Here is a 25621-nt window from a genome sequence, read left to right on the forward strand (position 1 = left end):
ATTGAACCCGCGGAGTTGGTGTGAACGAGACGGGAGAGTGTATTGGCTTTCGGATCTCATTCCTCCTTGTGGAATTTTTTCGTTATATTGTAATACATTCGCTTTGCTGGTTTGGTTTTGGGGGAACTGGGTTGAGGCGTAAGAGAGTTACGACCTCGCGGTCCACGGTATATGATGCTTACGAAACGGATTGAGGGACGCTGCTTATATGAGCTGCTTTTCCTAGATCAGACCATGGCGATTATTTGATATAATACAAATGGTGTTTGTGGGGAAGGAATGACGAGAGCCAGGCGTCTGGAAGTAGAGTATAGTGGTTGTCTTTACGAACAAGATTTCGCTAGACTAGCGGCGGCTGGTGATTTGAGAATAGATGGGGTATAATATTGTGCAACCTGTCCTCCGCGTACGTCATGGCTCTTCCTTCGGGCTTTATAAACGTTTGTATGTAAACTTTTTACTCCTGTCTCGTTGGTAGGCACTCAAGACCCACGCAACAACTGCTACCCGATCATGCATCAGCCGGCTGGGCCTTCTGGGTTGCCTTAGCTTTCACTTTGCGTTTCAACGGCCGCGGCGAGCCCGGTGACTCTGCCTTCTAGAGAAAGAGCGGAGGGGGCCTCGTCGTGGCCACGCCACGTGTACACCTTGCACTCACGCTTGTCGTCCACGGTACTGAGGTTGCTGAGTTTCAGCACTGGCGGGGAAGGGTCCTTATGAGCACCATTAGTGCTGGTCTCGCCACCTACCTCCTCCTCCTCCTCCTTGTCCCCGCAAATAGAGAAGTGGAGCTCCCATTCTTCGTTGTCGAGTTGACGAATGCCTGTCCCCTCGACGTTCTTGGTCCACTGGTCGCCGGGAAGCTTGTCCATAAAGTGCTCTGTGAGGAGGCGTTCGGTGGCCTCGTAGAGATACTCGGTGAGGGAAAAGAGGTCCGTGTAGCCATCCTTGTGTGGGGGGCAAATGGTCTCTAGCAGCGAAGACGGGGGAAGTAGGACGTGATAGTAGGTTGCCGTGATGGGATAGAGATAGGTGCGACCGCGGACGGTGAGGGACGTTTCGGGTACGAGGTTTATGCGGAGCATGAATTCGGGCGGCTGCAGCATATTGCGGACAAGGAGCTGGGGGGCGGAGAGCTGGTTGGGGCCTTGTGAGGCAGACTCGGGGATCGTGGGGTGGGCGGTCTGGAGGGTGAAGGAGGCCCCCAGGCCAGCCTTCTGAAGGGTCTTGACGAGAGCACCCACACTGCGCGTGCTGTCCGTGGTGCTGCGTAGGCATATCGTGCGCGCTATGATGGGGCGCAAGAGGGCGTATGCGTGCTGCCCTCTTGATCGGGGAATGTGAGGCGGGAGTGGTCGTACTCTCATAAGCTCATTATGCCTGTGTGCATAACTGAGTAGGATATGAAGGGCCAAGGATATGGCCTCGGTGGTGTCGTCCTCGGGCAGAGGCCCATTCGAAGGTGGCGTCGAGTCCAAAGACAGCAGTTCTATCGTCATCTTGGTCTCCTCGTCCATCTCGTAAGTGAGATTAGATCCTCGAAGCCTCACATCGTAGGCGGCCAAGGTACGGGCTTCTCGGCTGAGTTCGTACCATAATTCCTGGGCGAAAAGAGTGTTGCGAGCTTCCAGGACTCGTGCCTCCGGGGGTGCTTCACTGCCCGTCTGGGGCGCAATTGTGGATCGTCCAACGACTTTGCCGCCTCGCTCGAGTGTGACAACGAGTCTCTCCGATGCGCCGCCCAACAGACCGGAGTCCAGCTTTACCGAGCCATCTTCATCTCGTCTCATGGGAGCAAGGCCGTTATTTCTGAACTCGGGGGCAGCTGCGAGGGTAAGTTAGTGTGCCATGGATGGAGGAGACGGGACAGGGTGAAAGTACCTTCGGAGAACCCGAATCTGACACCGAGAGTATGTCTTTCCTGAGGCATCTTGCAGATAGACCACCCGCTGCTCTGAACACCAATGACATCTTCCCAGTATCTGCTTTCCGACTCGACCTCATCCTGTAGGAAGGTGCAGGCCGCCTCAGCAGAGTCCCGTGTCTTGTTGATCTCCATCAACGTCCATCCCAGAGCGACAGACTCTCGGTCCTTCTCTTTTTCCTCGGTGATGTTTGTCTTTTCTAACCGGTCGGCGCCGAGGGTGCCAATGCCCGCCACCTCGCGAAGTTGTTTCGATAGGGTGAGGCTGGCCTGGGAGGGATTCTGCTTCGAGAGAAGGAGGGACAGGGAGTCGAGGGTGAGCATCGCGGTATTACCGGCTATGCTGTGGGGTGCCTGTCAGTTTCTTGGGTCGCGGTCTCTTCGCCATGTGAGCGCTCACGTACTCAATGTTCCTGAGAACGTCCATCCGCGCCTGACCTAGGTCTGGGGCAGCGGCCTCATCGTCCTCGTCCGCGTCCGACATGTCCACATCGTCGTCATGGGCGACGCCATTTCCTTGGGCTAACCTCGCAGCCTCCTCGCGGAGACTGGCCTCGGACAGACAGCGAAAGCCGCCGGGCTGTGCGTTGACGCGGGCGATGAACTCGGTGATGTTCTTGGGCTTCTTGTCGGCGACGGGGAATGGCCGCAGGGACAGCGGGGTGCCATCTCCCGAGCCCATGATGGCTTGTTATAGTGTCTCGGGGAGCATACGCGTCGTCGATTGAAGGCGGAGTGTCGGCCCCGTGGGGGTTTGAGGGGTTCCGGTTGGGCGCAGTGGGCTGTGGTGGTGGTGGTGGTGGTGGTGGCTGTTGGAGTTCAAAGTTGGTGGATTCGCGCAGTTGTCGCGAGGCTGCCAGGCTAGGTGGTGCAGGGGTCCCTGCGCCCTGACGCACCCACTGTGGGTTAGTCAGGTGGGGGCTTCCACAGCGCTGCCCTGGGCTGCAGTGGTGCAGTCCATCAAGTCCGCCCGGGAGCCTCAAACTGCCCGCCGGTCCTTAAGAAGCCGCCGATGCCGCCACCAAGGTCCCACCAGCTCAACCGCCGAGTGCGCGCATTATACTTGGTACGGAAATTTTTATCATCGATATTGGCGTAGAATCCCCTTACGGATCCAATTGACTAAATCTGTTGTGTAATTCTCGACGAAAAACCAACAATCCAGCACTGGGTATTATTACTAGCTGGTGCAGGCTGGAGCTCTGCAAGCCTATTAATCAATCCTGGGACAGTACACGGAGTAAAAGCGGGAGCTTAATATTGGTCTCGTCTGGAGGGGCTAAAGGAGGCACGGTCCCAAGGTGCTCGACCTTGCTGTTGGGCTCTGCATTGAGCTGTGCTTCCATACAGAGGTGAAGGGCGAAATCATACGATACCAAGGCCGCCTCCTGCTTGGCTGTTTCGCAAACTCGTTTGCATGATGCATCATGCCTCTGGTTGTTGCAGAGGCGACACCTGTTGGCCAATGCCAGAACCAAGGTCGACAGTCCAGTAGTACAAAGTACGTCCAATACGTCCAATACTACGTCAGGCGTCGCCGAGTTCAGCGATCCCCCGCGCCACCGATAACGATAAGAGCTCCCCTCACCAGGCCTAGAGCTCCAGCTGTAGGTAAAGTTGCGCCCCCGCAACCCGCGCTATATTTTGCTGGCATGTATTATTCGTAATACGTAGAGGCATGCTTCTAGCATCTGCGTGGCCTCCGTCCAAACTCAAATCCCCCCAATTCTAGCTTTTCTTTGTTTTTACCTTTCGTATTATAAATATCTGGCCTCTCTGGATGCCTGGCTGAGCGCTGAGTCCTGGGCGCTTGACTCTTTCCGTACCTATTAAATATTGTCCTGCCTCAGGTTTTGTCGAGGACGAGGGTAGTAAAGCCCATGCTGCCGCCCATCGGCCCTTCACCACCTTAGCCTCCCCAGCGTTAAATGCCGCTCCTGTCCATCCTGCAATTCTTCTCCCGCCCAGTGTGTATCCTCCTCAAGCCTTTGCGCAACATCTTCATCGCCCTCAGGCGAACCTTTTCCCGCAGCCTCGAACCGCTCACCACCACCTGGTCCACCCCCACCCACGCCTCTGCCTCGAGCACCCCCAACACCGCCACCAGCGCGATCACCGCGATCGCCACCATGGCACCCAAGAAGAAGATTGCCGTCATGACCTCGGGAGGAGACTCCCCAGGCATGAACGCCGTTGTGCGCGCCGTCGTGCGCATGTCCATCCACATGGGCTGCGACGCCTACTGTGTCTACGAAGGGTACGAGGGCCTGGTCCAGGGCGGCAACCTCATCCGCAAGATGGGATGGTACGACGTCCGTGGGTTCCTTTCAGAGGGTGGCACCCTCATTGGCACTGCTAGGTGCATGGCTTTCTTTGAGCGAGCTGGCCGACTGGCCGCTGCAAAGAACATGGTCCTCCACGGCATCGATGCCCTCATCATCTGTGGAGGCGATGGCTCTCTGACCGGTGCCGACCGGTTCCGCCAAGAGTGGCCGTCTCTAATCGAAGAACTGGTTGCTAGTGGCGAGTTGACCATGGAACAGGTTGAGCCGTATAAGCACCTGAATATCGTCGGCCTCGTGGGCTCCATTGACAACGATCTCTCTGGCACCGACGCCACCATTGGCTGTTATTCTGCCCTGGCCCGTATCTGTGAAATGGTCGACTACATCGAGGCCACTGCCTCCTCCCACTCCAGAGCCTTTGTCATTGAGGTCATGGGCCGCCACTGTGGATGGCTCGCCCTGATGGCCGGAGTTGCCACTGGTGCCGACTTTGTCTTCATTCCCGAGCGCCCCTGGGACCACGATTGGAGGAAAGAGATGGCAACGGTGGTCCGCCGTGTAAGTGGTATATCTGGGTCTACCTTTGCTGGCCGAGACTGACGGGGTTATAGCACCGCAAGATGGGGAAGCGGAAGACCATCGTTATCGTTGCTGAGGGTGCCCGCGACAAGAACGGCAACAAAATCACCCCCACCGAGATCCATGACCTGCTCGCTGACAAGGGCGAGGGTGGGCTGGCTCTCGATACACGCATCACCACCCTCGGTCACGTCCAACGAGGAGGAACTGCCGTGTCATACGATCGTACGCTTGGAACACTTCAGGGTGTCGAAGCTGTAAGGGCTGTTCTTGAAGCCACGCCCGAGACGGAGACCTGCTTCATCGCTATCAACGAGAACAAGATTGTTCGCAAGCCGCTCATGCGTGCTGTAGAGGAGACCAAGAAACTGGCCGAGGCAATCCAAGCCAAGGACTTCGAGAGGGCTATGCACCTGAGAGACACCGAGTTTGCCGATCAGCACAAGTCCTACATGACGACAACAAACGTCTTGGTGGACGAGAACCGACTGCCCGAGAAGAGCGTGAGTGATCACTCCGGCAGGGGACTGCGGAACTGATGGCTAACGTACCCCTAGCGAATGAAGATTGGTTTCATCAACGTGGGCGCGCCTGCTGGTGGTATGAACGCCGCCGTCCGCGCAGCTGTTGCCTACTGTATCTCTCGTGGACATGAGCCCATTGCCATCCACAATGGATTCGCAGGCTTTGCACGCCATCACGGCGACAAGCCTGTTGGAGCCGTCCGTCCCTTCGACTGGCTTGAGGTTGACGGCTGGGCCAGCAAGGGTGGTTCGGAGATCGGTACCAACCGCGAGCTTCCCTCAGAGTCCGGAATGGAGTTGATTGCCAATCTCATTGAGCAGTACGAGTTCGATGCGCTCTTCCTTATTGGTGGATTCGAGGCATTCCACGCCATCTCGCAGCTGCGCAAGGCCAGAGACGAGTTCCCCTCGCTATGCATTCCCATCACCCTTCTTCCTGCTACCATCTCAAACAATGTCCCCGGAACAGAATACTCAATTGGGTCCGATACTTGCCTAAATGAGCTGGTTAACTACTGCGACAAGATCAAGCAGTCCGCTTCTGCCACCCGCCGGCGTGTTTTCGTCATTGAGACCCAGGGCGGCCGCTCAGGCTACATTGCCACATTTGCTGGTCTCGGCGTCGGTGCCTCGGCCGTCTACATTCCCGAGGAGGGCATCAGCTTGGCCATGCTCAACGCTGACGTGAACCACCTCAAGGAGGTGTTCAAGAAGGACAAGGGCCAGTCTCGCGCTGGCCGCCTGATTCTCATCAACGAGAAGGCTAGCAAGGTGTACGATGCCAAGCTCGTCGCCAGTATCATCCGCGACGAGGCCCATGACCGCTTCGAGAGCCGCGAGAGCATCCCTGGACATGTCCAGCAGGGCGGCGTGCCGTCCGCCATGGACCGCTGCCGCGCCGTCCGCCTGGCCATTAAGTGCATCCAGCATCTCGAGGACTTTGGGCGTAACTCGCACAACCGCGTTAAGAAGGATCCTGCAAGCACGAGCGTTATCGGAATTCGGGGCTCAGAGGTTGTCTTCACGCCCATGGTCGAGCTCGAGGAGACGGCCACGGATTGGCCTAACAGACGGCCCAAGGTGGCCCACTGGCTGCATCTGCACGAGATTGTTGATATCTTGGGCGGCAGGCCGCCATACCCCCATCCAGAGGAGAACTTAAGTGGCCTGCTCGCAAAGGACGTCAAGCGCGGGTTGGCGTGAAAACGTAGTGACTTGAGATTGGTTTAGGGTGTTGGTTTAGGGTGTTGGTTTTCATGGTGTTTGTATGTTGCTACTTTTTTGCCCATTTGTTATTTATCTCTTTTCGGGCACGTTTACGAATTTTGGAAAGATGGAGGTGGTAATCCTATACCTCCGAGAAGAATAAGACGAATGGAAGAATCACTATTTAGAGCCGTAAACTCTAACAGCTAAATTCAAACAAAATCTTGAACTCCATGCTAATGCTATTGGGGGATTGTTAAACCAACCGAGCGCTAATGATACACTAATAAATGTTATACCTTATAGTATTCCCTGGAGTAGCTGACGCTGGAGATTTGCGTATGTGTTGGGAAGACCATATACTACCGGGACAGCGGCGGAGTGTAGTCGTTGAGAACCCAGTCCATTTGCTCTGTACTGGTGCCATTGAACAGACGATCTGATATCTGTGGCCGATGTTAGCAAAAGATTCCACACTACCAAGACCATTATAAACTCACCATCAATTCAAAGTCACTAAGGAGTTCAGCCGGTGTTGTCCAGGAACTATGATCCAACTCCTCCAAGAACCCCTCGGGCTGACCCTCTGCTGCCAAGTCCTCAAGCAGGCGCAGACAAGTTTCGCTAGCCTCCTCAGCCGCCTTAGCCAACATTCCCGCCAACTTGTCCTCGACAGCGCCCTGTATTAGCCATTCTATCTGGGCGCGCATCAGGGCGTAGAACAGGTAGCCCTTGGGATTCGTCTCGCCCGCCTTGATGCACTCGGTGAGCCAGATCCCGCCGTCATCCAGTACGGAGAGGAGGTCCCGTCGCAGGAGAGTCGGGCCAAAACCATCATTCTCCCGCAGATGCTCCCGCAGTTCAAGTGCCACGGTGACGATGGCGTGGAGGTTGACTGTGCGGAAGAAGCCCGTGCCGCACTTGATGAAGCGTGCCAGGATGGCACCGTCCTCGTCCTGGCTGCGGGATGTGGCGATGGAAGTTGATGGGTACGCCGAACACCAGAGTTTCAGCATGCTGTCGACGGCTGTCTTGCGCGAATAGGCGAAGGACGAGTCGCGGAGAGCGTGGTCGAAGAAGGGGATGTGAAGGGATGAGATGTACCGGTGCATGATGAAATCGGCCACTCTAAAGGCAAAAGGGGACAAAGTGCCGCTGCTTCCAGATCTCGACCGGTCGCATGACTGAAGGGCCTTGCAAAAGTCTTTGTAGGATGCTCTCAGCTCCTTGTCGAGGCGTAGTGCGTCCTCGTACCTCGTCCTAGAATTCACGTCGTTGAGGTATTTGGTGACTGCGAGGCGCAGGGGAAGTGTCTTGCGGAGGGCCCTCGCAACGGTCATCTGGGTGAACTCGCGCTCTGGTTTAGGGACTGGGTCTTCGGCTGTAAGCTCTTCGTCGTCGAAGTTACCGGGAGGCTGTGTATCGAAATCCTGTAGGGAGATGAGCGGTGGTCCACCGGAGGACATGGTGGACTGCAGGCAGAGTTCGAGTATCGTGTTCCACAGCCTGCGCCTCATCTCGGCAGAGTAGGTCGAATAGTTAGGGAACAAAACAGGGTCCCTGTGTAGCCCCATGTAAATAGCCGTGCGGAGCAGGGAGCCTGCAGCAATCCAGACGGCCTCGGTGTTGTTGACCACCATCTCGCGAGCAAGGAGAAGAAGCAAATGGACTTGCATGAAGTCTATACTGAGGCGGGATTTGAGTCTCGGGTCAGAGGCCCAGGTCAGCCCCTGGTATACCCAACCAGTGGCGGCGGTACGCAAGGAGTGGCGTTCGTCATAGGTCAAGCTGCCGAGAGCGAGAACTAGCTTGAGCTTGACAAGAAAGGCTGGGTCAGGCTTAGAATCCGACATCCAGAGCTCCTCGTATTCCCCCCGGAAGGTGGGGACGTGGAGGATGCGGTAAACGGTCTCGAGGGTGCGGAGATAGCATTCGACCAGCTGGTCGGCGACCCCTTTGGGGGGAAGGTCCGTCGTCAGGGGTGCAGGCCACTCGGGAGTTCGTCTCGCCTTGATCTCCCTCGCGATGGCTTTGCACTTGCCCATCGTTGAGACAGCCTTGGATGACTCGTCCCGCACATACGGCTCTATAGCCAGGACAAGGTCTCGAAACTGGAAAGAGGGTTAGATGACCACGTTGTAAGGACTAGAGCGAGAGAGGGAGAGGTGACAGACCATTATAAAGCCACTGTTAATCCAATGGCTCTGGCCAAAAAGACGCCTCTTGTGAACCACGCTGCGGGAGCTGACCTCAGTGTGGCCGAAGAAGTTGCCACCATGCTCGATGTGGAAAGCTCCGGTTATCCCGGATGAGAGTGTCTCAATGGCAGGTTGCGGAGTGGTGGTTGAGAGCTGAGGAGGAGGGGTTGAGCGCGTCTGAGAGAGCTTTGCCTCTAGTTCCTTGACGCGGTTTCTTAGGGCATTGACCTCATCTTGATCAGGGAGACTCGTAGCGGTTGAGCGGGGACCGAAGGAGGCTGAGTGACGGCTTGCCGTGGGGTCGGACGAAGTGCTCCAGGTGGTTGGAGTATCTTGGGGAGTCGTGTAATTGGCCTCTACGAGTTCCCTTGGTTCACTGGACTCGGTGACAGGCTCTTGAAGACGAGGCTGGTGCTGGTGCTGGTGCGGCGGTTGTCGCTGACCGTTGTAGACGCAGGTGTTTGAGGTGGAGCGAAGGCAGTTGTTACAGGGCAGTTCCCGATTACAGCGGATTTTGCGTTTCCTGCATAGAGTACAAGAGCTATGGATATCACGATCAGTCTTAGATGTTCTGAGGATCCTATTCAGGTATGTCCGACATACACAGCTGGCCTCCTCCTCCTCCGCTCTGGTTCGGGCATGGTCCTAGGACTCGAGGACTCTGGGAAGGTATGCCAATAACTGTATACTCGTAGACACAAATTACATACCCCAATGCCAATGGACATTCGTCAGTCCAAGAATATTGCAGGAGCGAGAGTGAGAAAAGGAAAGGTGAATTGCTGTGCTGATGCCCATGTCGAGGTGAAGAAAGTAGAAGTAAGTGGAATTTGCCGAGTCCGACTCTTAAGTCCGAGTCCGAATGGTGTCCCCTGTCGTTCCTTTCGTGCCTACTACGTACCTAGGTAATCTGGAAGTCACCACTCGAAGATCGTGTCCAGGCCTTACGTTTCCTTCAGCACCTTGTCATGTCACCTTGAATTTGATTTCTTTTTCCATCCTTGCCTTCTTGTTGCTTCGTAAAAATACGCAACCCATTCTCAGCTTTCAGCTAAAAACATTATTAATACTATCCGTATTACGGCGGACGGAAATGAATAGTGACCAGGGGTTAAATGGGCCCACCGCTCACGATTTCCACGACGCGCTGGTTAATATTTTGAAAGCTGAGACTCGCTCTCATAACCATTCGTCATCGAGACCATACAAGATAGCTAAATATAGAGAGATAGCACGTGATCCCACGATGGTCCCTCAATTCAGTGACCTTCTTACAGGGGGCTACCCAGTGTACCCCACGTTACGCGCTCTCCGAGCAAATTCGTCCCCAGGCTTTGGCCCGAACGCCATGCAATGCAATACGATAGCGAACTTGAACCCATCGTCGCAAACATAATCAGCGAACAATTCACCTTCATCCTGAATCGTAGGGGTCTGTGCGCCAATCCGCCCCGTATCCAGATATTCAACGTAAGCCCTGAGCACCGTCACCGTCGCATGTTTAACTTTGGATAAGTCGATCGGGTTCGGCCCATCCCGAGTGCTAGTGAAAAGGTTTTTAAACCATGTGCTTTTCATGACAACGGCCTTATCGGCATCGACTTTTGTACCACCACTACTAGAGATAAGCGTGATCATTTTGGCTGGTGTTGATAGTGACTTGGGTTAGTAACGTCAAGTCGTCGGCCAAGGTAAGTAGGTATGATACTAGGTAGTAGGTACCTAGTAGGCAGATGTATATCTATCAGTTCAAGTAAAGCAATTCAGAAATGTGTCTCCTTAAATATGCATTGATAGAAAGTGCACTATCATGCCAATGTCAGATGACTTGAGTTAGGCAAGTGAGGTCTTATATATCTATTGGACAGGGAAGCTATCTCCTTAAAGATGCATTGATCGAAAGTGCACTTTGTGACAGTCTAGCCCTAGCAGAGCTTAAGCAGTGTCTAGTGCTACGGCCATCAGCGGCCATAGCCGCTATCCATCAGGCCACGGGGCAAAAGAATACATAATATCAAGGTACCCAATCATGATACTACGAGACGCTCTATGATTATTATAGAATGGAGCCCTGGTAACTCTAACCCAACGGGGCGCCAAACCCAGGGATTCCAGGGGCCAGTAGAGCCAAGCTTAGCGGGGTGTCTGGGGCGTTGGAGACGTTGAAAGCGTTGGAGCGGGCAGTTGAACTGGAGCCCTGCATAATTGCGTCAACGCAAACGCACTCACCTGCGAACGGGCAAAATCAGGAAAGTTGGAAGTTGGCAGCGCGGGACAGGGAAACTTGGAACCCCAAGGGATTTCAAGGGAGAGGTAGACTAATGTACAAACACTCCTGAGCCTTCTATCCCGTTCAGCACTAGGCGCCTGGCCCCCCGCTCTCACCCTGGCTCGTGATCGAAGGAGGGTCGGCTGGTGTCATCATCCACCTGTGCTTCATGCAGCATTGCAGCCCACTGCCGCCCGCCACCCATGGGGCACCAGTCAGCCTGCGAGGCAGCCAAACCACCAAAGACCACCCAAAGACCACCAAGCCAAACAGCCCGCCCGCTTTCATAGACTCACTTGGCTTTGCGTCAGCAAAACTCTTTTTCCCTTTTCCTACCAACATTGACTTTTGGCGCTCTTCCGGAAGACCGGTGCAACAGACTTCTCAGCGGGAAGTCGCATGGTCTGGACCGAGTTTCTCAGCACGCCTCACTCCGTCTTCTCGACTCTGGGTCTTCTTCTTGCGCCAGGCTCTCTCTCTGCCCGGTTCCCTCCCGTCACCAGGCTGTGCTGTCTCGAGCGGTGCCGGCCTTCCCGCCTCCCAGAGCCACCATTCAGCTCTGTTGCTAGCCGCCAGCTGAGGGGTCTCCTCAACCGCACGACAAGGCTGCGGGTATTGGGATCACGTTGCTCTTAGCTCAAGTGCCTCCTGTTCCACCTGACTTTCGAGTCCTCATCCTCCTCAGCGGTAGATAACCACAGACCGGATACCCCAGGCCTTATCTCCTATTCTCACGCATACGTTGCGTTAATCTACCACATATTTCTGGAGTTCGCGTCATAGGAGAGCTGAGCTGCCCTCACTCTAAATTACCCCGCCAACACCCGCATCAGGCCGTCAGCTCTTATCTCAGTCACCGTCACCACTGCTGCCCAACTCCAGAGTACACCATGGCAGGTCGTGGCCCCCGGATGACTGAGTTCGAGGAGCGGGACTATTACCCTCCTCCTCCTCGCCGCTCAGAGCCAGACTTTCAAGAGTACGACCGCCGCCGCGTTGTCACTCGGAGCCCCCCGCCCCGCCCTCGCGAGTTGGATAGAACACCTGCTTTCCTCCGCGAGGATGCCCGCCGCAACGACGCCGGGCCCATGGTCCTCCGCCAGCGCCAGGTTGAGACGTTCGATCGCCAGCGCCGCAGCCCCAGCCCCGCCCGCGTACGCGAGGAGCGCTTCGTCCGCCGACCCCGGAGCGTATCTCCCCCACGCAGGTACCCTCCCGAGCGTGAGTTTGAAGAGTCCCGCACCAAGACACGTTTCGTCGAGACGGAACGCTTCCGGAGCCCGTCAGTCGAGCGCCGCAGGTCCCCTTCGGCCCGTCCCGTCCGGTACATGGAGCGACCACGGTCTCCCGAGCGTGACCGTGAGCGTATTCACACTCGTATAATCGACCGACAGCGGGAGCGATCCCCGTCGTCGTCGTCGTCATCGTCATCGTCTTCTGCGGAGCCTCCAAAACCCGTCCGCGGACCAACCATAGAACGGGAGGTGATTACACATTACAGAGATATCGATCACGGTATGCTAAATAACTCAGCCAACCTGCGAGCGTGTCTTGTTACTGACCCATGAGGCAGGCGTCGTAAAAGCGAAGCCACCTAGCCCGCCTCCGATCCCACGGCCCATCTACCGGGAGCGCGAGCGCGAGCGTGGGCGCGAAACCGACATTGACATTTCCCTGTCCAAGAACCGAACCGAAGTTGAAATCTACCGATCGAGCTCTCGCTCCAGGAGCCGCCCTCGTCATCGAGACAATGAGCTAGTTGTGCAAGACACCCGCCGTCGGCGAGCACACTCGGCGGCGCCAGTCTACTCCCCGACAGAGGAGGAAGGCGAGTACATCACCCGGAAAATCGATTCCCGAGGCTATCCCGGTGAAGCCTGGCACGGGGCGACCAGGAATTGGGGCATCATTGACGTGCCGCCTGGCACAGAGCGAGTGCGCATGGATGGTGCTGGCGGAGGGGCCACCGACACTCAATGGACTAAATACAGCGGGGTAAGGCGTACCCAGTTCATCCCCGAGAGAGACGAGGCTCCCAGGCCCGCGCCCCAGGAACCGCCCCGCGAGCGTCAGCGTGGCCGGAACCGCGGTGATGTGGACGTGGACGTGGACGTGGACGTCTGGGATCGGGATCGGAGGCTGGAGGTGGATGTCGATATCGATATCGACAGGAGGGTCGACCGTAGATACACCCGTCCCCCGGCACCTCCGCCGCCGCCGGCCCCGCCGTCCAAGGAAATGTGGACGGAGATTAGTAAGGACCTGGTGGTCAAGGAGGCCATCGAGGAGATGGGCTATGAGTACGAGGACACGCCCATGTTCCTCTACGTCATGAAATATCTCCGATATGTAAGTGCTCTTCACACACACACTGCAAGGCAGACGAAATCAGATGCTGACGGACACTGCAGGAGGACGTTCTCAGACTGGTCGAACTGTCCGACGAGATCAGACGATACCGCAAGGACCGCGTGCGCGAGATTCGGTGGGAGACGGACTGGCGGGGCGACTGGGAGAGGCGGCACCGTCACCAAATCCACCACCGGGCAGAGCCGTGGGACGAGGAGCGTTGGAAGGAACGTGAGGTTATTTATGACAGCCGCAGGCCCTTCTACCGCTGATTTCCTCCGCGGGAACTCCTCATCTACATGATGGATTCCATACGAGTATCGAATTTGGATCCTAACACAGGACGGCATAGGTAGGCATTGGCTTTCGGTTTCGGCTTTGGATGGATGGATCTAGCTCGGATCTCCCCCATTCGGGACAATGACGAATTACGACTGATCTCAATAGAGATTGTGAATTAGCTCAAGGCACACAAGGGGTTCGTGATATTGAAGACTAAGAATGTTACATTAATAGATTGGCTTCGAATGCGTTCCGAAAGGCGTGCAACAGCGTGATCGGCAGATGAGACCCATTGGTTGTGTTCATCGGATGGACGGTGTACAGGCGTCTACAGGACGGGGTCCCATCATCGTGACGGACAACAACCGAGTCAAGTGGATACTATGCGGCCTATTACGCCTTTGGTCTGACAACTACGGACGGTCTACTGAGGATTCACGACCTTAGCACCGGCTAGCACCGGGGTACTGCGTTGGCATTGCGTTTCGCGCGCCCTTGCACTGCATTCTGGATCCACGGACTAATAGGTAGTACACGGACTGGCGAGGGGTAATCAGTTACCCGGCCCAAAACTTTTCGTGGCCAGTGTTTGACAAGTGTTGACGGCGTCCCAGGCGTCGCGCAGCCTGCTGGGCCCAAAGTATAATTGACGGTTGCCACCGTCGACTGGTGGTCTCAGTGTCTGTGGATGCGTGAGTCAATCATAGAGCCTTTAGTGTGTCATGGGATTCATCGGCTCCCCCGTCATCGGATGTCGACTCCATACCTTACCATCTCTACCCGAACTTTTCTGCCCCGGTCACGCAACTCCTCCACACGACGGCAGACGTCGTACCCAAATCTCAAGATAATTTTTGCCCCTCCAGATAGCATCTTTTGCTAGAGCCTCTCCCTAATTTTTAATTCCTTTACTCCCCTTTGCCTTCCACCACCGCGCTGGCCGAGACGAAGATATTCGACCTGATCTGACCCCTCGCCACCGACACTACTTGCTACCCCGCCATCCACCTCGAAAATGCCGATGTAGGAATGCCCCTCCCCACGACCTCTACCCTTTCGTTGAAAGGCAACATTGGGAACTCCCGACTGACGTGTGCCATTTTGTGAGAGAATAGGCTCAAGGAGCCGTGGAAGAAGTACCGGAAGTTTCAGCCCCTGAACCTCCCGGACCGGCAATGGCCCTCCAAGTCTCTCGACAAAGCCCCACGCTGGCTGGCGACCGACCTTCGTGATGGCAACCAGTCTCTGCCCGATCCCATGGCAAGTCTCCTCCTGCCTAAGCCCCGACAAGGTTGGCCCCGGTTGCTAATACGTCTTGTTGCAGAATGGCGAGGAAAAGTGGAAGTATTTTAACATGCTCGTCGCCCTGGGCTACAAGGAGATCGAAGTCTCCTTCCCCTCAGCCTCCCAGACCGACTTCGACTTCACGAGGCGCTTGATCGAGACCCCTGGAACCGTCCCCGATGATGTCTGGCTCCAAGTCCTGTCTCCCTGCCGCGAGGACCTCATCCGCCGCACCATCGAGGCCATGAGGGGCGCCAAGAAGGCCATCATCCACATCTACCTCGCCACCAGCGAGTGCTTCCGCCGCATCGTCTTCAACTTCTCCCACGAGGAGTCCCTCGAGTTGGCCGTCAAGTGCACCAAGCTCGTCCGGTCCCTGACCAAGGACGACCCCACGCAGCAGGGCACCGAGTGGGCTTTCGAGTTCAGCCCCGAGACGTTCTCCGACACGGAGCCCGAGTTCGCCGTCAAGATCTGCCAGGCCGTCAAGGATGCCTGGGAGCCCTCGGTCGAGAATCCCATCATCTTCAACCTGCCCGCCACCGTCGAGATGTCCACCCCCAACGTCTACGCCGACCAGATCGAGTACTTCTGCCGCAACATCACCGAGCGCGAGAAGGTCGCCGTCTCCCTCCACCCCCACAACGACCGTGGCTGCGCCGTCGCTGCCGCCGAGCTGGGCCAGATGGCCGGCGCTGACCGTGTTGAGGGCTGCCTCTTCGGCAACGGTGAGCGGACGGGCAACGTCGACCTGGTGACCCTGGGTCTGAACCTCTACACTCAGGGCGTCCACCCCAACATTGACTTCTCAGACCTCAACTCGGTTATCGAGATGGTGGAGGTATGCAACAAGATCCCCGTCCACGAGCGCGCGCCCTACGGTGGCTCCCTTGTCGTCTGCGCCTTCAGCGGCTCCCACCAGGATGCCATCAAGAAGGGCTTCCAGGTCCGCGAGAAGGGTGGTGAGTCCTACGAGGACCGCTGGCAGGTCCCGTATCTGCCCCTCGATCCCAAGGACATTGGCCGCACCTACGAGGCCGTCATCCGCGTCAACTCGCAGAGTGGCAAGGGAGGTGCTGCCTGGATCATCCTCCGCCACCTGCAGCTCGACCTCCCGCGCGGCCTGCAGGTCGCCTTCTCCAACGTCGTCCAGGAGCGCGCCGACGAGCTGGGCCGCGAGCTGCGCGCCGACGAGATCACCCAGCTGTTCGAGGAGAAGTACCACCTCAAGGCCAACCCGCGCTTCCAGATCGTCGACTACTCGATCCGGCCCGACCGCTCCACGTCCCCCGCGCCCCCCGAGGAGGGCAAGACCCAGGACACGGGCAACATGAAGCGCGTCTTCGAGGGCGTCCTGGCCATCGACGGGCAGGAGTTCCAGCTGCGCGGACGCGGCAACGGGCCCATCTCGAGCCTGTCCGACGCCCTCAAGGCCGTCGGCGTCAGCCTCGACATCAAGGACTACAAGGAGCACGCCCTTGGCGTCGGCCGCGACGTCAAGGCCGCGACGTACCTGCAGTGCACGGCGGCCGGAAGCAACGAGGCCGTCTGGGGCGTGGGTATCCACGAGGATGTGGTTCAGAGTTCTCTGATTGCTCTCCTGAGCGCTGCCAGCAATGTAAGTTTGCCCGCCTGTGAGCATTGCTCTAATACGTCACAGACGGCTTGCTAATAATCATGCAGTTTGCCAGCAGCCGTCCGGGCTCGCCCCGAACCATGGCAGCCACCATCGCACAAAAGGCCAATGAGAATACGGGGCCGTCTAACGTGGTGAGTATGCTGGAAGCGAAGGTTAGTGGTGCGTAAGGGAACAATCTGGTACAGGGTAAGCACATGAGTGGAAGCATTTGGGCATGACTTGTCACAGGGCGTGGTTTGTTTGAATTGAAGTGAAGGATGGGAAAATGAACCTATGATTTGGGAGAGGGGAAGAAAAAGCAATAGAAAATCACTGAGGCACAATATAAATAAGACTGTTCAACTAAAAGAGGTTTATACGTGTATCATGGACGAGTAGTACTTGTATCTGTACGTGCGAGTACAAACCCGATGATGGGTGAGGTTTACGAAGCCCTCAAAGCTGCCCCAGGAGTTGAAATTTCGCCAACGTTCCCGGAACGGGTCGCTGGGGAACGGTTGCCGTGGAAAACAAGGTGGGGTGGTGGACTTCTAGTATTTACTTTAGGAAATGAGGCTTGGGCCAGAAAAATAAAAGACGCCCCAAGAGGCTTTGCAAACGGGAAAGAGTTCTATGACAATGCGAGGACTTTGGCTGCCCCTCACACACGAGGACTCTGAACTCTGACCCCCACAGATCAACACAAAGGCGCAAAGCTTGTTGTTTGAGCTGGGTTTAGACGAGGCAAGTTGGCTGTGAGCACCGGAATGCTGCGTCATCGCTGCCTGCAGTTCAGAGCTCCAGGGGAGGGAGGGGGGATTTTCACCAGTGGGAAGCCCCGTTATGCGAGGATGTTCCGAGCCCGCCGCAACCTCTGACTCGTCGACACATGTATCAAATGTGGGCCCGCACAAGCCTGGCTGGGTGTTCTCTCAGCGCTTCCGAACCACTGAACTTGGACGCGCACCACCACCACCTGGGGCGGGCGGGAGACGGTGAAGCTGAGTTGGACCCCTCTGCATGGGGACACACTGCAGGCACCAGAGGCACGCTGCACAGGTCCGCTGTTCTGTCTCGCGCCCTTTTTCTTCATGTGCGTGTCTCCTTGTTAGGGGCACTTGGTCAAACAGACAATTGATTTTTGAACCCGACGACGTCCTGCAGGTCCCTTTCCCCGTAAAGAACGTACTAGGCGTGCGCCGTCTTCTTTCTCACGCTCGCTCGACCCGCCTTTGTTGTTTGTTGTTTTTTGCCCGCACGCCAGCGTGGGGAGTGGCGGCCGGCTGGCGTACCTGCGTGCTGCTAGCAGAGGTACTTTTCTCGTAGAGTGCCTTTTTGACCGACAGGGCAGCCCATCGTCAGCAACCCCCTCGACCTACTACCAAAATACTGCAGACCAAACCATCATTTTCTTCCCTCCCACCTCTCTGTCACCCCTCGAACGCCTCCGTGCGACTTCACACCACGAACCCACATCCTCCAGAGACCCAGAGCTCCCTCTCTCTGAACCACTGTCTCAACTTCTTCTTCGTTTCTACCCTAGACAGCCCGAGAACTCGCCTCGTCCTGCTGCAACCATCGTGTTTCGGCGCTTTCAACCTTGGACCTCCTCCCCTCCTCCCCTCCTCCCCTCCTCCCCTCCTCCACCCCACTCTGCTGGCCTCGTCGCTCCCTCCCGACTTTTGGTCCCTTCGACACGTGCGCCAGATTTTGCGATTGCAGCCGTATGACGAGACGTTCTGCACACCGCAATCATGTCGAGCTCCGAGATTAACCAGGTGCTCGCCAACTCGCTGTCTCCTGGTGAGTTTCAGCCCTCCCCCCCTCCTCCCCCCCGCGCCTCCACAGCCTCGCTTTCCCGCTTTATTTGGCCGTTCAAACGCGCTGTGGCGGGTTTTTTTTTCAAGATAAGCCTATGCTGACTCTGATTCTGCACAGACGCGAACTTGCGAAACGCCGCCGAGCAACAACTCACACAGGCAGCGGAGAGTAACTTCGTACGTGGCATCCCCGGCCCTTTACCCCTGTTCGACGTCCATGTGAGGAGAGACTGACCAACGCCCTTCATAGCCGCTGTACCTCGCTACCCTTGTACAGGAGCTAGCGAATGAGCAGGCCGACGGTTCCATCCGAGCCGCTGCCGGTATCGCCCTCAAGAACGCCTTCACAGCCCGCGACGTTGCTCGTCATCAAGAGCTCCAGTCAAAATGGCTGCAACAGACCGACGACGAGACCAAGAACCGGGTCAAGCAGCTGACGCTGGAGACCCTGGGCTCCAGCAACACCCAGGCCGGCACTGCCGCCGCCCAGGTCATCTCGTCCATCGCCGCCATCGAGCTGCCCCGTAACCAGTGGAGCGATCTGATGCCCTTCCTGGTCAAGAATGTCCGCGAGGGTGCCGACCACCAGAAGCAGGCGTCGCTGACAACCATTGGCTACATTTGCGAGAGCCCCGAATCGGAGCTGCGCATGGCCCTCGTCTCCCACTCCAATGCCATTCTCACCGCCGTCGTCCAGGGAGCCCGTAAGGAGGAGGCCAACGGCGAGGTTCGCCTGGCGGCCATCACCGCGCTGGGCGACTCTCTGGAGTTTGTCGGCAACAACTTCAAGAACGAGGGGGAGCGCAACTACATTATGCAGGTTGTGTGCGAGGCCACACAGGCCGACGACTCCCGCATCCAGCAGGGCGCTTTTGGCTGCCTGAACAGGATCATGGCTCTCTACTACGAGAATATGCGCTTCTACATGGAGAAGGCGCTCTTCGGCCTCACCATTCTCGGTATGAAGTCCGAGGACGAGGATGTTGCCAAGCTCGCTGTCGAATTCTGGAGCACTGTCTGCGAAGAGGAGATCTCCATTGAGGACGACAACGCAAACGTTGAGAGTTCCGACCAGATGCGCCCCTTCTACAACTTCGCTCGTGTTGCCGCTAGCGAGGTCGTCCCAGTCCTCCTGATGCTTCTGACGAAGCAGGACGAGGACGCCACTGATGACGAGTACAACCTGTCTCGTGCTGCCTATCAGTGCCTGCAGTTGTACGCCCAGGCCGTCGGCGCTACCATCATCACTCCCGTCCTCGCATTCGTTGAGGCCAACCTCCGGTCCGAGGACTGGCACAACCGTGATGCCGCCGTTTCTGCCTTTGGTGCTATCATGGAGGGTCCTGAGGAGAAGGTTCTTGACCCCATTGTCAAGCAGGCCCTGCCTATCCTCATCACCATGATGGAGGATCAGTCTATCCAGGTCAGGGACTCCACTGCCTATGCCCTGGGACGCATCACCGAGGGTTGCTCTGAGGCGATAGACCCCCAGCAGCACCTCCCCACTCTCATTGAGTCTCTCTTCAAGGGTCTCATGAACAGCCCCAAGATGGCGCCTTCCTGCTGCTGGGCGCTGATGAACCTTGCGGAGCGTTTCGCTGGAGACTTTGGTGCGCAGTCGAACCCCATTACTCCCCACTTCAACAATGCCGTCTCTTCTCTCCTGGAGGTGACGAGTCGCCAGGATGCTGAGGCCACCGTGCGGACTGCCGCGTACGAGGTTCTGAACGTCTTCATCCAGAACGCTGCCGGGGAGAGCTTGCACACCATTGCCTCGCTCTCTGATGTCATCATCAAGAACATTGAAGATACTGTGCCGCTACAGCAGCAGGTTCTTAGCGTTGAGGACAAGATGACCCTCGAAGAGATGCAGAACAGCCTTTGCACCGTCCTCCAAGCCATCATTACGCGTCTCGACAAGGAAATCGCTCCTCAGGCCGACCGCATCATGCAGGTCCTCCTGCAGATGCTCAGCACTGTCGGTTCAAAGTCCAGTGTCCCGGAGTCTGTCTTCGCCACGATCAGCGCTCTCGCCAACGCGTTGGAGGAGGACTTCATCAAGTACATGGATGCCTTCTCGCCGTTCCTCTACAATGCTCTGGGTAATCAGGATGAGCCCAGCCTCTGCTCGATGGCTATTGGCCTCGTCAGCGACATTACGAGGTCGATCGGCGAGCGCAGTCAGCCTTACTGCGATACTTTCATGAACCACCTGCTCAACAACTTGAGGGTATGTTTTCGCCATCCCTACCCCTGAGATTGCTGGTCCACCTAAGCTAACCTTCTGACCAGAGCACATCCCTCTCGAACCAGTTCAAGCCCGCAATCCTGCAGTGCTTTGGCGATATCGCTGGTGCCATCGGCGGTCATTTTGAAACATACCTGTCGGTGGTGGCCCAGGTTCTGGACCAGGCATCGACAATCACTGCTTCTCCTGAGGGCCCGTATGAGATGTACGACTACGTCATCTCGCTGCGCGAAGGTATTATGGATGCCTGGGGCGGCATTATTGGTGCTATGAAGGCCAGTTCGAAGAGTATGTGCCCCCTTCCTAGACGCTCTTTCGGTCGACGGTACGCTGACAGACACCGAAGCCCAACCCCTCCAGCAATACGTGCCATCCATTTTCCAGCTGCTGAGCCTGATTGCTAGCGACATGAACCGCAGCGAGTCGCTGATGCGTGCTGCTATGGGGGTTATCGGGTAAGTCGAGTGCCATGATCTGGACGAACGCATCTAACATGAGAGTAGCGACCTGGCTGATGCCTATCCTCACGGCGAGCTGGTTGATGCATTCCGTCAAGACTGGTTGACTGCGATGATCAAGGAAACCAAGACGAACCGTGATTTCTCGCCGCGAACCATCGAGACCGCTCGGTGGGCTCGTGAGCAGGTCAAGCAGCAGCTTGGCGGAGCTCAGAACGTCATGTCTCAGACTTGAAACCGACCTTGATCGATGTCACAGCCTTGTTGCGCAACCAACCACGGCGCCCGCAACCGTATTGCGGGGATTTTATTACTCCGAGCCAGACGCCTTCCCCCTTTCCCTAGTACCACGTCACCACATCACACGATTTACACGACGCCCTATGTGTATATAGACACCAATGACACCGCAGTAATCACACAATACCCCATCATGGCACGTTACAAATCATCAACACCATTCCATATCACCAAATGTACCCCACCTTCCCCACATCCATCCCCTTCCCCATCCCCTAACCTTTTTTTTTCCGACCCATTCACCCATGCCCGATTCGCGATGATGGAATAGAAATGTCATGTATGCCCTCATTCAGGATCACCGAAAAGGAAGACGGAAGAGCGGCGGGTGAAACCCCAAAAATTCATGTAGAGAGGAAAATCAAGGGAGTCTAGGTGGCATCATTTCGACGGAGGAGCATATTCGGACGGGCGAGCACACATCCCTGACTTTTGTTTTTTGGCGGTTTTGTTTTAATTCTTGAATGCCCTTCAAGTGAATGGGAATGCGAGATGATGATGCGGTCTGGTTCAGATGACGGCGGCGGAGCATGAAATCAGGAGCGTGTAGGGGACCAGGGATACCTTAGACTTTTCCCGTTTGTCTTGTGCTACGGGATGAGGATGCATTAGACTAGAGTATCAAGTGAGCTCGTCGACAATGCAAGAGTGTTTGCTTGTTAAACTGAGCAATTCGGCCAATTGCCGTGTCTTCGGTCCGTTATCCTATGCTGATGTGGTATTGCATATATGTATGCCTACATGCTTATGAGCTCCTGTATCCAATGCCCCTATTTTCGACAACGATCCTTTTTGGACCTTCACCCAGCACGAACACCTTCCCCTCCCACCCCTTTCTGTGCAAGAAGGAGGGGGGGAGGGGGGAAACTAGCAACTTCGCTTTAAATGCTATGTGTATATTACAATTCTGCGGATATATGAAATCTACCATGCTGGGAGCTATTGTCTGCTTGCCCATTGAACGCAATTTTTTTAACACCCATCCATCCAACTTCTAGTCTGTACCCACTCGACTGCCCCGCCTACGCAGTTCTGCAATTCGGACTCAAACCCGTCAGCAAAAGGGCCCCCTAGGCTGTTGTAATATGGTTTGGTAGTGGATGCCATGACGGTGGTACTGCCCATCTCATAGGGCGGTGCCGCTGCACCAGCAACTGTGGGTGGATTGAAACTTTCCATGAGCATGTCCATACAGACGAGGGGCCCGGCATGAGGATCTGGGCGGGAGAAATATACGGGGTCTTGTGGTGGCTGATTGGGGTGCGGTTGGGTTTGTAGGAGTTGTGATCCTTGGTGGATGCTGAATGAATTTTGGGCTTGAGAAAATGTGTCTTGGTGAGTTTGTGGTTGTTGCGGTGATTGTTGTTGATGGGGGAAGGATATCGTTGGGTGGGAGTGGGAATATGTCGAGTTGGTGAAAGGGGAGGATGGCAGGTCTTGAGAATGGGGGCCTGGGTAAGGGGCGGGAACGCGGTGAAGTATAGTGGGCACCATATCTTTCCCATCAGCCATGGATCCCTCGGCCATCGGTGCGGTAGCGTGAGGATCATGAAAGAACTTTTCGAGCGAGTCAAGCCACCGAGAGGCAAGAGGCCAAACCTCCTTACACTCTGAGAGGATAGACCGGGTACGAGAGAGCATGGGGTGACCGGCATTTGAGATCGCGGAGTCGGGACAGACTTTAGCGTTGTATATCAGTGACTGCTACTATGATGAGAGCCAAAGTGGGAACATACTGTCGGGGTACTTGCATAGGTAGGCAGAGAAGAGCCCGCAACAGTATACGCAGAAAGCAGTCATTTGGGCCCCCACACCGTCGTCCCGAGAGCGATCGGTGAACTGTGCATCAATTTGTTCGAAGAGGCTGCGAACATTGGAAAAGAGCTGTTTGGAGAGATCACTGAGAAAGGGTCTCTGGCTGGGCTCTTTTTGACCAATTTTGATGATGCTGTATGGCCTAGTTAGCTAGTTAGGACATGTGCTCTAGGACATATGTACTTACTCTCCAAGATAGGGTCTCCGTGCCACAATGTGGCAGAGTCTTATCATCATTGTAACACCCAGATAAGCCTTAAAAGTGTTAGCCATATGTAGCATCTTAATGGAATGTCCATGATAATATACTAGTTCCTGGTTTGCATCATTGTGGTATCGTAGGTGAGCCCGATCCCAACGATGCTCTTTCGGTAACGATGATTCCCAATCCTGTAGCTTCCTCGTGATTTGGGAGAACTCGCTGTCTTGATTCATAGGGGACGAGCTGTGGGCATAATGGACAGCGCGTCTGGAGACAATACCCCAGAAGTGATGTATCTGCATTAGGGATGCGAAGAGGGAGCGGTTAGGGTGGCATACAAGCGATGGATTCCGGATGGCAGGGGGTGTATCGGCAAGGGCGGCGCGAGAAAGGGGCTGGCGGCCAGCATCAAAATCGGCTTCGTCGCAGGGCAGGAGGGCGGTGATGTCAGACGCGGCGAGAGATATCGGGGAGTGAGGGCCGGAGTGAAGGCTGTCTTGACTATGGAGCATCCACTATACTGTTCATGAGTGGTTGATCATGACGCTTCCTAAGAAGGCTTACCAATGTCCGACGAGCAGATTCGGAACGGATAATGATGTCGGACGTGGGATTGGGCATCTGCTGGTAACTTTCTTCTCTGTGGAGTCTCATGAGGGTAGCCATCCGGATTGAAATTCCCAGGTTCATCTTGAGACGTTAGTACTAGCTCATTAGAAGCGTCTTCAGTAGACGTACGTGACTCTGGTTCCTGATCGCATTTCCTTGCTGTGCTAGGCTCAATAGGTAGAAGCCCTGGCACCTCTCTAGCGTTGGATCCCGGGACAACTCCACGGCGGCCATGGCAGCAGTACGTTCCATGAAGAACTCAGCCGCTTTGACACCGGTGCCATATCGTTTCGACAGTGCCGGGCTGAGACGGGCAGATATGCTCAGGATTCCGGAAAGAAGAAACAGGTTGACGGAACGGTAGTCTTTCAGCAATCGGTCTGGGAATTTTCGCTTGTGTATGAAGCCAAGCTGGAAGTAGTGGTGGGTGAAGCGGTTGACGGCATCAACGATTTCATTCAGAGGAGGCATATTCTCCCACTCGTCTACAGGCGCTGAAGCGGGTTCAGGTAGCCTTGAGTCGAGGGTACTCCGTCGAATTCGGGCCGTGTCTTTCTTGTTGGCCAACTTGCTCGCCCTGATACGTGGGTGACGATACTGGCGATCATCGTCTGGCTGACCCCTCACGGGAAAGACGCTGAGGTTAGGTGTTTGCTTTTAGCCTCGACAGGATTACTTCTCTGGGGCGCCTAGTAGGAACCGCATACCAGTCTTCGGCTCCAAGCCCAGCTTCCTCACATGCCTTACACGGCGGACGAGCCTTTTCGTGTACACACTTGCTCCTCATACGGCGACATCTAGAAAGGAGCAGGAAACACGGAGTCAGCAATTTGTTTCAAGAGCGGCGGGAGTGCAGAAACATGGACGTCTCACCTCCGGCAGGCGATTGGGGCTCTGCGCCGTACAACTGGACTCGGGCTGGGTGTAGGACCATTCGAGGTGCCGCCGCTCACAGAGCCGGTGCTGAGTGGATGGTGGTGGCCCTGGTAGTCGGCGGAGGGGTGCTGATACGGCTGTGGATGATAGATGCTGATGCCAATCGAGCCCGAGTCCATGGTGACCGGTGAAGGTGTACTCCGTAATACGACGTATGCCACGCAGAGGTGGAGGCTGGCGTGGGCGTGGGCACGGGAGCGGGCTCCGTCCCATTACCTGGTGATGGGGTCTTGACGCTGCCGAGAAAAGGGGGGCCAACGTCAACGTCTGAAAATCGTGGGTTACACAGAGGGTCCAAGGGAGTTTGCGTCCTGGATCCTGATGCTTGGGCTCTGGGGTTTGGGCCGATCTTGCCGTCGCTCACACAGATGCGGGTCAGATGTCAGATCTGGCGAGATGCGATGGAATCGGATCAGCGGGTGCTCGGAAACTACTGATCGCCGCTGTGTGGGCTGCCTGCCGGAGTGCCGGTAGGAAAGAGAAAGACCAGTGCGACCAGTATGATCACCAGATCCGCGGGCGGAAGACCTGCAGGTGTCAGAGGCACAAGGCGGACGCAGTAGGAGTGAGCGGAGCAGCGGCCCCAGATCTGGAGTATTATGTGTAGGTCTATTGAAGATATCGGGAGGAGAAAAGGCGGCAGTCAAGAGACAGTCAAGAAATGAAATCCGAAGAAAATGCTGAGATGACCGTACCTGCCTACATATTCGTACTC

General features: G+C 56.0%; 7 protein-coding genes across 7 annotated transcripts; 4 read left to right on the top strand and 3 right to left on the bottom strand.

The window, feature by feature from the left end:
* Positions 1-545: 545 nt before the first annotated feature.
* On the bottom strand, positions 546-2606 carry SRB4 (subunit 17 of mediator complex-domain-containing protein; the record flags this gene model as incomplete). The annotated part of the gene is made up of 3 exons (XM_083194719.1): positions 546-1825; positions 1882-2267; positions 2329-2606. 3 exons carry the CDS (start codon positions 2604-2606, stop codon positions 546-548), a joined length of 1944 nt encoding a protein of 647 aa, XP_083049632.1.
* A 1246-nt stretch (positions 2607-3852) lies between these two features.
* PFK1 (phosphofructokinase-domain-containing protein) lies at positions 3853-6515 on the top strand (the record flags this gene model as incomplete). The annotated part of the gene is made up of 3 exons (XM_083194720.1): positions 3853-4767; positions 4821-5291; positions 5346-6515. 3 exons carry the CDS (start codon positions 3853-3855, stop codon positions 6513-6515), a joined length of 2556 nt encoding a protein of 851 aa, XP_083049633.1.
* A 365-nt stretch (positions 6516-6880) lies between these two features.
* ACO1O0_005296 (uncharacterized protein) lies at positions 6881-8949 on the bottom strand (the record flags this gene model as incomplete). The annotated part of the gene is given in 4 exon segments (XM_083194721.1): positions 6881-6964; positions 7019-8629; positions 8693-8930; positions 8945-8949. The coding sequence occupies 4 exon segments, from the start codon at positions 8947-8949 to the stop codon at positions 6881-6883; spliced, it is 1938 nt and encodes a 645-aa protein (XP_083049634.1).
* A 2926-nt stretch (positions 8950-11875) lies between these two features.
* ACO1O0_005297 (uncharacterized protein) lies at positions 11876-13606 on the top strand (the record flags this gene model as incomplete). Its single annotated transcript, XM_083194722.1, has 3 exons — positions 11876-12500; positions 12559-13334; positions 13397-13606. 3 exons carry the CDS (start codon positions 11876-11878, stop codon positions 13604-13606), a joined length of 1611 nt encoding a protein of 536 aa, XP_083049635.1.
* Positions 13607-14970: 1364 nt separating this feature from the next.
* LEU4 (2-isopropylmalate synthase) lies at positions 14971-16706 on the top strand (the record flags this gene model as incomplete). Its single annotated transcript, XM_083194723.1, has 2 exons — positions 14971-16518; positions 16584-16706. The coding sequence occupies 2 exons, from the start codon at positions 14971-14973 to the stop codon at positions 16704-16706; spliced, it is 1671 nt and encodes a 556-aa protein (XP_083049636.1).
* A 1566-nt stretch (positions 16707-18272) lies between these two features.
* kap95 (karyopherin beta) lies at positions 18273-21279 on the top strand (the record flags this gene model as incomplete). Its single annotated transcript, XM_083194724.1, has 6 exons — positions 18273-18321; positions 18457-18515; positions 18589-20568; positions 20631-20874; positions 20924-21041; positions 21090-21279. The coding sequence occupies 6 exons, from the start codon at positions 18273-18275 to the stop codon at positions 21277-21279; spliced, it is 2640 nt and encodes an 879-aa protein (XP_083049637.1).
* Positions 21280-24066: 2787 nt separating this feature from the next.
* On the bottom strand, positions 24067-25025 carry ACO1O0_005300 (fungal specific transcription factor domain-containing protein; the record flags this gene model as incomplete). Its single annotated transcript, XM_083194725.1, has 2 exons — positions 24067-24607; positions 24844-25025. The coding sequence occupies 2 exons, from the start codon at positions 25023-25025 to the stop codon at positions 24067-24069; spliced, it is 723 nt and encodes a 240-aa protein (XP_083049638.1).
* Between the last annotated feature and the right edge of the window lie 596 nt (positions 25026-25621).

The sequence above is a fragment of the Amphichorda felina genome (assembly GCF_050947745.1).
Source record: "Amphichorda felina strain 45539 chromosome Unknown scaffold_5, whole genome shotgun sequence".
Lineage (NCBI taxonomy): Eukaryota > Fungi > Ascomycota > Sordariomycetes > Hypocreales > Bionectriaceae > Amphichorda > Amphichorda felina.